At 44.2% G+C, this 12,289-nt stretch overlaps 1 protein-coding gene across 2 annotated transcripts in view; it reads left to right on the top strand.

Moving 5' to 3' along the window:
* The window catches only part of LOC138286443 (ras GTPase-activating protein 4-like), a 386,898-nt gene that overhangs the window by 134,615 nt on the left and 239,994 nt on the right, over positions 1 to 12,289 (top strand). For both annotated transcript variants that reach the window (XM_069226706.1, XM_069226707.1), the window contains exon 4: positions 7,436 to 7,497. In XM_069226706.1, coding sequence (XP_069082807.1) covers positions 7,436 to 7,497 — 62 coding nt within the window. The remainder of the gene's footprint in view (positions 1 to 7,435; positions 7,498 to 12,289) is intronic.

The following is a 12,289-nucleotide window of genomic DNA, read 5'->3' as shown; positions in this document are numbered from 1 at the left end:
TGCTCACCCTTTTGGCATCTTCGCACGAGTAGTCAGACTTATCTCAGAGGCAATGTGTAATATATTTGTACCCACATGCAGTAACACAGTGTCAACACTGCAAAAGGACTCCATACCAGTTTAGAAAAATAGCTAATATTATTCTGAGTAAAACAAGAATAAAACAACAAAAATCCAACAAACACATGCAAAGATATGACTTTTAAAAGATCACATGCAATTGTAGTTCCTTGAAGTCAATGAAACTCTTCACTGAGGCAAAGTTCTTGAGATGCATCAAAAACAAAGACAATGCGAGCCGCAGGGGAGGTGATGCATTGAAAGAGCCAGAGATGCGTCGGTTCCTTACTGTCACATGGGATGTGAGGTGTCAGGTCCTTACTGCTAGGCAGGGGAGGTGATGCATCATTGTTGGCATAAAGGAGGGCATTACGACCCTGGCGGTCTGAGACAGCCAGGGCTAAAGTGGCGTCCGTACCGCCAACAGGCTGGCGGTACGGAGACCCATATTTCGACCACGGCGCTGCGGCCGCGGTCGCACCGCCGGGGCCGGCGGTTTTCCGCCGTTTTAGCCCTGGCGGTGATAATCTGCCAGGGCAGCGCTGCAAGCAGCGCTGCCCTGGGGTTTATGACTTCCCTACCGCCAGCCTGTTTCTGGCGGTTTGCACCACTGGCATGGGCAGTGCAGGGGCCCCCTAACAGGGCCCCGTGCAGCTTTTCACTGTCTGCATAGCCGTACCCGTCGCACGGCCGCAACACAGCCGGCTCCATTAGGAGCCGGCTCCTATGTTGCAGCCGCATCCCCGCTGGGCCGGCGGGCGTAAACTAGGATGTTGTAATGGGCACTGCGGGAGTGTGGCCGCATTTGCGGCCGCATGGCGGTTACAGCTTGGCGGGCGGCAGAAGCCGCCCGCCAATGTTGTAATGATCCCCAAAGTGTTGATTAGTACTGCGGTGCGATGTCGATGAAGAAAATTGGGCCCAGGGACAATGCGTCAGTGATGCATCAGAAGTCAAGCCGCGATGCGTTGATCTCACAGCGATGAAGCAGGCGCTGCATCGGAGTCAGGGTGGTGCGTCACGGACTTCAGTGATGCAGTGCTCAAAACTCACCCAGCGGTGGTTCTTCTGACATGCCGTGACGGAAAGCTGGGGCCTGCATGGAAAACCATGGTTGTAGCGTCAAGTGGGGACCTCACTCGCGTGCAGGCAGTGGCGATGCTTCGAATTCCTGCAGCAATGCGTCAGTTGGGAATGATGTAATGAGTCACACTTACAGTAGACCTTTGACCAGAAAAACAGGGTGCAAGTTATTTAAAAGTAGGACATGTAGAAGTTAATGTTACAGATGTGCTGACAATGAATCAATTCCAAAAGCCCTTTTCACTTTGGCAAGGTTATAGGCTCCATAAGTAAATACTGGATTACATTATGACACCTTATACCATGGACGACATCTAGGGGTCGCCAGGGGTTGCAGCTTCGACCTCCAGCTTGCCCCTTGCGACCCCAGCCACTGGCTCTGCGACCCCTGGCCTCAGGTGGCAAAATCAGTGCCAGGAACACGGGGCAGCTCATCCTTATGGAAGTTGCTTGGGGTTCCATTTCCACATTTTCAATCAGTTTTTTTATTACACTAATGGTGAATAATATATCATTTGCTATTAGTGTAATAAAAAATTAAGTACAGTTAGCTGGAATATGACCCTCCTTGGTAGCTGAGGTAAGTAAAAATCACTTTTAAGTGTATGTTGCGTGTATGCTTGCGGGTGAGAGCGTGCTTATGTAAAAGAGAGTGTGTGCATGGCTGAATGTGTGTTTGTGGAAGCATATGTGTGTGAGTAAAAGTAAAGATGAAATGGTGTCTGATGTCACTTCCGCTACCCCTGGCATTTTGGTGAATTGACGTCCATGGCTTATACTGATTATTTTGGTTAGGAAGAAGCTAAAAATATGATTGAATGATTTGTTTTAATAGTTATTCAAAATCCAATTTAAGGGTGAATTAAGAAATTCGACTATGTGTTAGAAAGAGTATTTTTTACAAAACTTACCTTTCTCTCCCTAAATCTTTGATGACCTTTGGTGGTGACATATGGATTGCTCCCAGAGAGAGGACAGAGGGCTTGGGTGTGAGGAGGTTTTAGCTTTTCTTGACAGGATGGCCTGGGGCTGTGCCCAAGGACCAGTTATTCTTCAGAGGCCTACTGTGTCACAAGCAGATGAGAGCTTGACACCAGGCTTGCCCCCTTTATTTGCCCCTCTAGTCAGACTGGCTGCAAACCCGGTGGGAGACAAGCTGCCCTAGAACTGGTTTGGGGTGACCACAAGGCAGTTTTGTTAATTATCATAGCCACACATCAAGGTGTGCCCAGGGAGCACTGACTGAGAGGATGAAAAGTCCCACCATTTTGGTTTTAGGGAGAGAGGAGCACCGTGGGATAGTCTGTAAGTGCTGTAAATGTGGGTAGGGTCGCTTCTGAGAGCGCTTACCTCACTGGCTTGGGTGTGTGCCAGCGGTTGCCATAGATGGCCCTTGGCATAGATGTGGCATCCTCAGCACCCCTCAGAATACCTGACATCAGAAGAACCAGAACAACTGCCCTGCTTTTTGAAGAACTTGAAGTCAGACTGGAAATGCTTGGCTTGAACCAAGGACCTCGGAAGTGACTCCAAGGTTGATTGGCTGACCTCCTGTCTGAGCTACAGGGATACAACAAACTTCCAGAGGCTTTTCTGCTTTCCACCTGACCTGGTCACGTATGTTGCCCTCTCTTGGAGGTGAGTCTTGACCCTCATGTACTGTCCCTAAGGTCCTGGACCCTTGACTGTGGTCAGAGTGTACCCCTCCCTGCCTAACTGAAAGCTCTGCAGGACTCAATGCCAAGCATCAATGCCAAAAACCTTAATTAGCAATTTTACTAAATTACATACCGAGCAGCACCCAATCACCTGCTTCCCCAGCAAACCAAGCAGCATTGGAGCAATGCTGATATCCTTCAATAAAGGGCTTCACTAGCCACGACACCGAGTAGACTTTGATCAACTCTGAGACCTTGCACAGTGGCTCCCCATCGTTACCAAGGATCCACTTTGCTGCCTGACCCCACTGAAGACCTTTTACCTGTGCTTTCCACCTCACGTCATTTGCATGAAAACTAGAAATGACTTACAATAGTCTGTGTCTGAGTGAGAAAGCAGCCACAGTGTGGGTGCAGCCAGGTCTGCTGTGTGGACCAGCCTCTGGGTCTTGGGCTTCACCAGCAGGCATTCTCTGCTTGCTGTGTAAAGAGTGAACATCAGCTGCTTGCAGGCAGCGGGAAGGATTGTGAGGGCTGAAAGTCATACCTGACTTAAAAACATATTTTGAAATGGGTCCATACCAGGCACTATGTTCATATCCTTCACTTTACAAGCAAAAGCAATGATCAATTTGTTAAAAACGACTGTAAAAAACTATTAAGGTATGCCATGTCATAGACAGAGTCCCTGTTTACATTTCACATCTTTTCTTTCTATAAGTGCATGTGTCTTTGCTTTCGCCAGATGGTGTGTTTCTGTTGTTTTTTTCACACAAATGAGAGTCTTTTGTGGCATATACTGTGAGCTGAGTCACCTCTAGGTGACTGGTGAGTTGAGAGTATGTATGGGTGTTCTTGACACCGTATGATTGACAGCTCTAGAGCTGAGGCTGAAGGCAGTGCAAGTTTCCCACCGTGCCAGTCAGTAGGAAATAAACATTTTCAGACTACAGACTTGTCCAGTCCATGGCTTCTCTGCAGAGTGAAACGAGTGATGGGCGTATATGCGGCGATTGGAATTACCATTTTATGTGAAAGTATGTGAAGGAGAGGCACAGGTGTCAAAATACTCATAGCACCAAAGAAAAAGAACATTCTGTTTTTGCAAGCGAAGGGGGAGCGAGAGAAAAAGAGAGAGGGCGTGGCAATGGCTGGAGACACAACGAAGTGTATGCAGAACAACAGAATCAAAGGTGGTAATGAAGAGGAAGGGGTACTGTGAGGTATGCATACGGAGGATTTCAGAAAGATGTGTGGAGAAGCAGAGCATGAGAGCCTAACTGAGAGGAGTTGCAGGGGAAAGTGATGCTAAGGTAAGAAGGATTGAGGCGCACCAAAGACCACTGCAGCTGCTGCAGATCTCAGTAAGGTTAAATTCATGCTCTTGTATTCTCAGCATTGAAGCTTTTTCAATTTTAATTGTTCACAACATGTTGTTGCTCATTTATCTACTGCTAATAAGCACTGGCAAAGCCAATAGATTTGGCTCGTTTGTTTTGTTGTTTGATATATCTGGGTGCAGAAGTGGGGTGCAAGCAGCTGGATTTCATCGAGATATGTAGCAGCTATCCTACCCTGGTTTAAGTGTGCCTTCATGGGGTTGGCCTTTTTCTGCTGTTAGGGATTCCACATAAAGTGATTTAATGGTGGTGTAGCAGTGGTTGGGTTATTTATACGCCAGGGGCAACTCCAACCTTACCCCTCTTTGGAGGCAACTTCTCTCATCCTGCCATACAACCTCTGAATCTTGCCCCCATACAGAAACATGAATGTCAAAGCTACAGGTATTCGGATCACCAACAAGGGCTAGGACTCTCCTAAAAAGCAACACGCATGGCATTTGAATGGCACATTCACTTTTTGTATACCGCTTCATGCGTGGGGCATGTTTACATGCGACTGTGTCAGAGACCTCATGAATGATATGTATATGCTACACTTTATATGAGACTGCAATCCACACCCTTCTGAATCCACGCACTGAAAGATTGGGTTCCATGTCCATTAAATCATCCATTTAATCATTGCTGTGAGGCCTCGTCAAACAGGTACAGAAAGCACTACAGTAGAGATTCAATAGAATATAAATTGATGATAATGATAAAGATTCATTACAGGTGGTGTTGCTGAAAGGCTTATAAAGCTGGGTAAGAGCCAATCACATGTCAGAGAAAACTTCAATTATTTTGATGCTCAGCATGTGGCTGAATCAGTCCCAGCTTGTCCCCGCGTTCATCATCACCAACCTGTTATAAAGTCATCTTATTCCCAAGTGCATTTTAAACTAATATTCCTTTCTGCTTTTTCTTCATACCGCACCATGTGCAAATCACTGCTACTGTCCCATCTGCTTGAAATACACCATGTCGTTTCTTAAATAATTACTGGTGCGAAACTACAAGTGTCATGTAAAATTGTGTTTAAATCCTAGTGTCTTATGCAATGTTGCTGACTCATAGGTCATTAAAATGCACCATTTACCAGTTTTCCCCAAAATATATTCGGGGTAACCTGTCTGCCCATTACTATAAAACATATTCTGTTTGCATCCATTTAGCCATTCTGTATTCAAAAGCCCCATTTGCCATTGTTGTTTCCAAAGTTCCTAAAGAGAACTAGCCCTTTACAAACGTTTGCTTAAAAATACTCAACTTTTGAAGTGATACTGTAGTATCTATTAAAATGAAACCTTTGCTATGACTGCTCACAAAAAAACTGGGGCGAAAGCAGAATTGGAGCTCGCAGGTAGATTGAGACCAAACTGTGGAGCTGAAGTTGAGTTCAATGAGGAAGAATGCTAATGCTGGCACACCCATCACCCACCCACAGCTGAGCCGCAGGGTGCCCTTGACGCTCCAACCCCACTAAGACCCCGGCTTTCTTCTTTTACTGATTTTTACAGATACATACACGCAGGAAACAATGTGTTTCCAGTAAGAATGTATTTTTAAAAGTGGAAAAATACTGAAAATTGGACTTCTTGAGACCGGTCGTCTTTCATGCATTCCATGGCAAAAGCTGGGTAGATAGCATGGGGAGTTCGAAAACAGGATGAGATTTCCTTAAATACAGGCTTATATCAATGTAAATAAAATAAATGTAAATTAGCACTTGTATAGCGCACTACTCACCCGTTAGGGTCTCAAGGCGCTGTACTCATACCGCTATGGAACCCCTCCTGGCTTTTCCCTGTGAGATGCCCACTCCTGAGCACCCCCAGGGTGAAGCCAGGCATCCAAGCGCTGTTGGGGCCGCTGTGGAGATTAAGCAAGCTATTGCCCAGAGTTGCAGAGTGTGACCCATGAATTAGATTAGGCACTGAGGCGAGAATTATCTGGTCAAGGGGAATTGAGCCCAAGACCTGCCGAAGCGGGACTTGAACCCTGGTCTTGAGCCAGATCTCTGCTTCAGGGTCTGCCGCTCTAACCATTGAGCCACACTTCTCCACTTCAATGTATATCTGTAGTATAATGCTAATATATACCTGTCAGTGTGGTGTTTTGTTAAATATGGTCGCTTAATTTGCTAAACCACGACAGGCATCAGAGTGTTAGGGTATGTTTATTAGTGAACTAAATGTGAAAATGTACCATTTTACGATTTCATTTATTCTCAAAATACAAATAAATATGGATAAGTAGCATTAAGACTGCTATAAAAAATATATGGATAAATTTAGATGGAAAAGTTAAAAAAGATACCATAAAACCAAAAGCCCCAAAGTTAACTGAAGACAGAGATTGCAAGCTCTGATTAGAAGGAAATTTAGAAATGAAGGCACAGAAGTGGGCACTGGACGTTGCCAAAGGTCATCCCAAGTTGGTCCAGCATTACTAAAGATATGTTACTTTGACTTCTTAGTCATGCCTATACAATCACATGTTGTCAGAGTTTAAGCAGAAGATCTCCCAAAGTTCTTTGATTTGTGCTTGCTTCATCCATGGTTTCTCATGGCCCAACCAAGCATCTTCAGAGCCTTCTTAGGACCAGAATTCTGGAGCCGGGTCTGGCTAAGAGTGGATAAAAGGCTGGTGATAAACAGTTATGTAGTGCTTGGAAGGCTTGACCAGGTGCACAACATGGTGTAAAAGATAACTGCCACTGTTTATAAAGCAGTCAGTGTGTACACCAAGAGTGATGTATTCGGTATATCACAGACAACATTTCATTTATGTGAAGCAGATGATGTGCACACTGCTCAATTTGAGCCGGTGGTTTCCGGGGCGGGGCACCAGCACTTATTTTTGAGGGCCGGCAATTATTAAAAAGCGTTGCAGAAAGCAGAAAGCAGAAAGCTGCAAGAGTCAGCTGAAGGGCAGGGATTGGCTGTAAATGGTTTAAAGAGGCCCAAATGGCTTCAGGATTACTCTACCTCAGTATTCTGTGCTCGCACATTTAATTGCAACAGCCGTGTTTCAAAGGAGATCTTTGGGCACAGCACGTTTTTATTTACAAATGAAGCACTGGGTGTGCATTCCGAATAGAGTGTTTGCCCAGATAATTTTCGGTCCATGGGTGGTAGCGGGTAGTTGTGTTTCATATGGGAAATTGAAGCCAGTGAGGTGTCACGCAGGTAGTGCATCAGTCTCGAAAACAAGCACTAACATTCAATGTTTTCCTTCTCTTTCTTCCAGTCGTGATGATGTCATTGGAAAGATCACCCTCTCGCGAGACCTGCTGGCGGAGCACACTAAAGGTAAGTCTGAGAATTTGACCTGCACAATGAGGCTTTGGCTCAGGATACAGCCCGTGGCGAAGACCTCTCAAGTTTTCTGAGAAGCAAATCAACCGCCCTCAGCATGAAATGACGTGGTGCGCATTTAGTTATCCACCACTTCCACTTGACACTGATTTTAACGCTATTAGTCGCTTCCCGGTGGAACTAGCTTTCTCGAAAAATGTATGATTTATTGCGCTCAAGCGTGTCTGTAAATAACCAACCATAAGGGTTTCCCGTTGAGTCATTTCCGTGTTAACTTTTGAAGATGCTGGAATGTCAAAGATGGACGAGTGAAGAACAAGTGGGATGGTTTGTTTTTTTAATTTTCCTGAAAAGTGACGTGTGGACGTCATCGAATGTGCAAATTAAAGGGCGGGCGGAGGTCATGCATCCGCAATTGTTCTTAAGAGTTTGATATTGTAAACATAATCTTTCTGAAACAGTCAACATCAATAAATTCAGATAAACTGCAAGTTGATGTTGACTCAGACCTAATTTTAGCTCGAAGCTCCTAGTTCTATTTAAAGTGAGTTGTCAAAGATTTGGGAGAATTGTTACTTCTGCATCATCACAGTTGCTCATGCGGAAGAGAACGAGGCCAATGTATTGGTATGAATATGTGTAACTGTGTTTGTGGACAGACATCTGACTAACCCGGCTAAATCAGGTTCTGGCAGCCCCTTGGGGCAGGGAAGGTATTGCTCAGATCTGGTCTCCTGCCCTTTTCAGAATTCTTCCTAAATGTATCTGTGGGCTTAAAAGTGGACCGAGTTCCCAGACAGTCCAAGTTAAGGTTCCTTTAAAATCCATTTCCGTGGCCACATTGTAGAGGAATACCAGAGCCTAATTTACATAATACCTCCTTCCTAGAGCAGAACTGCTCAGGATCTTTTCTTCCCATAAAGTCTCTGTCTCTCAGTTGGTCTCTAGTCTTTCTAGTGGAAATAAATGAATAAGTCTAATGTTGAGAGGTTCGTAAATGTTACCAGTAGCTGATACTATTTTTCACCATAACACGCGTTACCCATTTAGTTCTTTTTTTTGTGTTACCTGCAAAATAAAGTTTTGTTTAGTTTACATTTTTAATTCCCTGGAATGATGACCTTCCTGTGAATGATGGGAAGAGAATGATGAAAACAAATCCTGTGACACATGGGCTTTCAAATGGCTGCAAATTCTGTGAGTGCAGTAGCCCAAATGTAAATGCTCACACATGCCCACACACAACATAAACTTGGCAACATTCGAATGGAGATCACAACATAAACATTACGGGTTGTCGCACAGTAGCGTAGCAAGGACGCCATGGGCACTGCTGCAAAGAAGGAAAATGCCCCCCTATGACTGCTCTTGAGGTAACGTAATACAGCGATGGCCAGGGTTCGGTGACCCCCTCAGGGCTCTGGGCCCTGGCGCACTGCACCTGCTGTCCCAACGGTGGCTACGCCAGGTTGTCACAATTTGATGATGATATTTTCAGCAATACCTAATTAAAGGTGGAATACATCACTGCTGGTCATTCATGCATGAGAACATGTAACAAGCAGGCGCCATCTTCCTTGCTTTCAGAAGGGGAAGCGTGAGGTGGGCTCATGTCAGTGTATTCAACCGACTGCAGTGGGTCAGCGTGATCCTGCGCGTGCTCTGAGGCCACCAAACAAGGCTGAGCCACGACAAACACGCACTTGGAAATGTAGGTGGAAGACGCGTCGTCCTATTTAGCAAGAATGCAGGAAAGGATTTCGTTGCTGGGAGATGTCTGAAGAGGGTATCTAGTGAATTATGTCACAATATGTCTCAAAATCCAGGCAGATGACATGAAGTACAGCAACATTCTAGGATGCTAATTGTTGATGACTTTTAGTCATTTGGGACTAATTAAAGAGAACTGTTTTGTTTTTGTCTCATCACTGGATAGACCCTTTAAAGCTGAAATAATGTATCAGTGCAGGTTAAGACCTCATATCATGTATAAGCTGATAAATATATATAAAGTCTAACGAGTCATTAATCTCACACGGGCTCTGACGAGAACAGCATCTATCCCAAGAGCTTAAGACAGCCGACATACTTGAGAAATCGCACAAACCTGCCCAGCTCCAACCATAGTATATTAAATGCCTGGAAGCGTACATGCCAAGCAAAATAAATGAGGTCTTCAACACTACAGTTTCTGTTCTGCAGTTGCCCTCAACTAAATCAATTGAAGAAAAACATCTAAGAAAAGTTAAAACAAAAAACCTTTCCCGCTAAGGCGTTGTCATGTCATTATGGGCACCTTTTTTGTTAAAATGTTTTTCCTATCTGTTACAGGGGCAGACATGCCCTCGACCTTTTTATTCTTAAACTTTACTGTTATCACTGGGTTTAGGCTTGGATTTGGGATAATCCTGGGGACAGGATTGAGATTTACATTGTAATGAGAAGGTAAGGTGCAGCTTGTGTTGATGAATGACTTATGATGGTTGTTCAATCTTAGTGCCCAATTGGTAGACAAGATATCTGATTTGTTGACTATGGCCTGAATGCCTTATGTTTTTGGCACAGCCTTGGCTTGATTTCCTCTGATTCATCATTTTGAATGGGTCAGAGGGTTTGTTTGAGTCAGTTACTGGGCAAAGCCATCAGGTTCTTTTCTGGTCCTTATGTGATGGCTCTGATGTATGATTCGAAGTTGCCTCTACCCGATTTTTTAAGCTACCTCAATCCAATTCTGTCTCGGTGAGGTGTAAGTGAGTTGTATTATTTATGGACATGGGTTGAGCATCTTCCCTCACTGGATGGAAATGTGTATGGTCCATACGACACATCAACATTAAGGGGCCATGATATCTTTAGGTTGCTAATGCTGGCAAAACTTTCCCAGTTGCCTTTTCTGAGCTTAGACTTGATCAGAAACAGCACACTAGGAGTTTGATGCTGTACTAGGGTAGTGAACACAAGGTTCTTGAAGTTCTATAATCCTTCATCTCCTTGTTTCTTTCTCCTCTGCTCACATCTCTCCAGAATTGCCATAAAAAGTCTGGCCCAGCATTGGAGTTGCTTTTCTGTTTTTTGCCCTTTTCTCCCCTCACTCTACCTTTCCTACCTCGATCTAGGGCTTGACTCAGACCACTTAGCAGTTCTCCATTTATTGTGTTTTCCCAAACCTCATTACTATGTTTGTTTGTTCACTGTTGCCTTTCTTAGAGGATTGAGTGAAACTGTGCTTGGAGATTTAAATTTATTGCCACATGATTCACAGGCTTTGTTGTTAGGTTTGGCCTAAAGAAAGGGCTAGCTGTCTTGCCATCCTATTTGGCAAAAAAAATGATAATAGAAATATGTGTGTGTGTATAGCAAATTCTTAAAGACTTTACATTACCTGATTTTTTCAGTAAAAAGGTTAACAGCTTTACATTTGCCACTGATAAGTCACCTTCTGCCAGGCCCGGACAACCCTCAGTAGTTTGGTGAAATACACTACACATATTCCTGAGATGAGCACAATGGCACATAATCTTAGAGCCATGCTTACAGCCCCAGTGTGAGTTAAACCACCTCTAATGGGACACCCCTAGGTTCTACATTATCGAACAATCTGCAGTTCTTCAGGATCGTCAGTGAGGTTCTGGAAATAACCATCTACACCTCATAAATAACCCTATTACTTAGCATTTGTGTATATCGCTGTATTATAACTATTTAACTTGGGCACTTGTCCAGACAGCCACTTGTGGAGAATCTATTGTGAACAGATGCTTTGTCTTTTCTCACAGATGTTTCTACATTTTTGCAAAATGATTTCACTTTACTTCATAACCTATTCTGAAACATGCCACGTCGATCCACATCAGGAGTGCTCAGTCTTCACCTTGTTTAACATGGTGTGCTACTTATACCACAAACTTTTCTGGTTTGTAAATGGTGTACAATATAACCTCAAACAGACACATGCACACTTTCCTTCGGGGCTTGTACTACCATTCTATGCACTGATGCGTGTACATAAAGTAACCCTGTGCTGCATATGACTGTAGGTCTTTTACTTGACAACTTTCTTTTTTTTAAAGATGTAAGGGTTTATAGAGTAATGTGACTAGCAGTAGTATCATGGACGAAGTAATCTGAGAAGATATCAGTGATGTCACCAACATGTCATGAGTGATGTGAGAGCATAAGGAATGAATGACGGAGGCAAATGTTATAGTTAGTTTACTAAACTATAAGTTGCAAATTTCAGTAGTTTACTGTTTTATAAACGTTAGTTATTATCTCCTGTGCAATGGTGGGTTTGCCATTCACCTAACCCACTGCAAGCAGCCAACTCCTATACGCTCAGCCTATGGCCTGCACAGTGGCCATTGACTACAGGGTCTTGTTTGTGACCAGGCCCTTCTCATAGTTTTTTTTAAATGTTTTATCTGTACCACAGTAGCCAGCACCCACTATACCACAGCAGTTGTCATTCTCAGTACCACAGTTCCAAGCACTGGTACCACTGCCCCACAACCCTAAATATTTTTTTTCCTAAACTTTTACCTAAGGTGGGGCGCCCCCTTTCGCCCCTGTGAGTCTGGATGTGCCAACCTTTGTCCCTTATGGGCCACTGATTTTTTTCCAGGACTCAAAGACTGAGTACCTGAGGCCTGTAATGGCTGTCACAACATATTCTCCATCAGCCAAAAAGTGTTCACTCATCCATTTTATATTGGGCCAATCAGAGCATATCTGGACCAACAATCAAGCTAGCTCCAAATTGTTACTGGCATAAATCCCTTGCTGCCCA

Source organism: Pleurodeles waltl, chromosome 3_2 (genome assembly GCF_031143425.1).
Source record: "Pleurodeles waltl isolate 20211129_DDA chromosome 3_2, aPleWal1.hap1.20221129, whole genome shotgun sequence".
Taxonomy (NCBI): domain Eukaryota; kingdom Metazoa; phylum Chordata; class Amphibia; order Caudata; family Salamandridae; genus Pleurodeles; species Pleurodeles waltl.
Note: the sequence above shows the minus strand (reverse complement) of the source record. Positions and strands in the feature narration are given on the sequence as shown.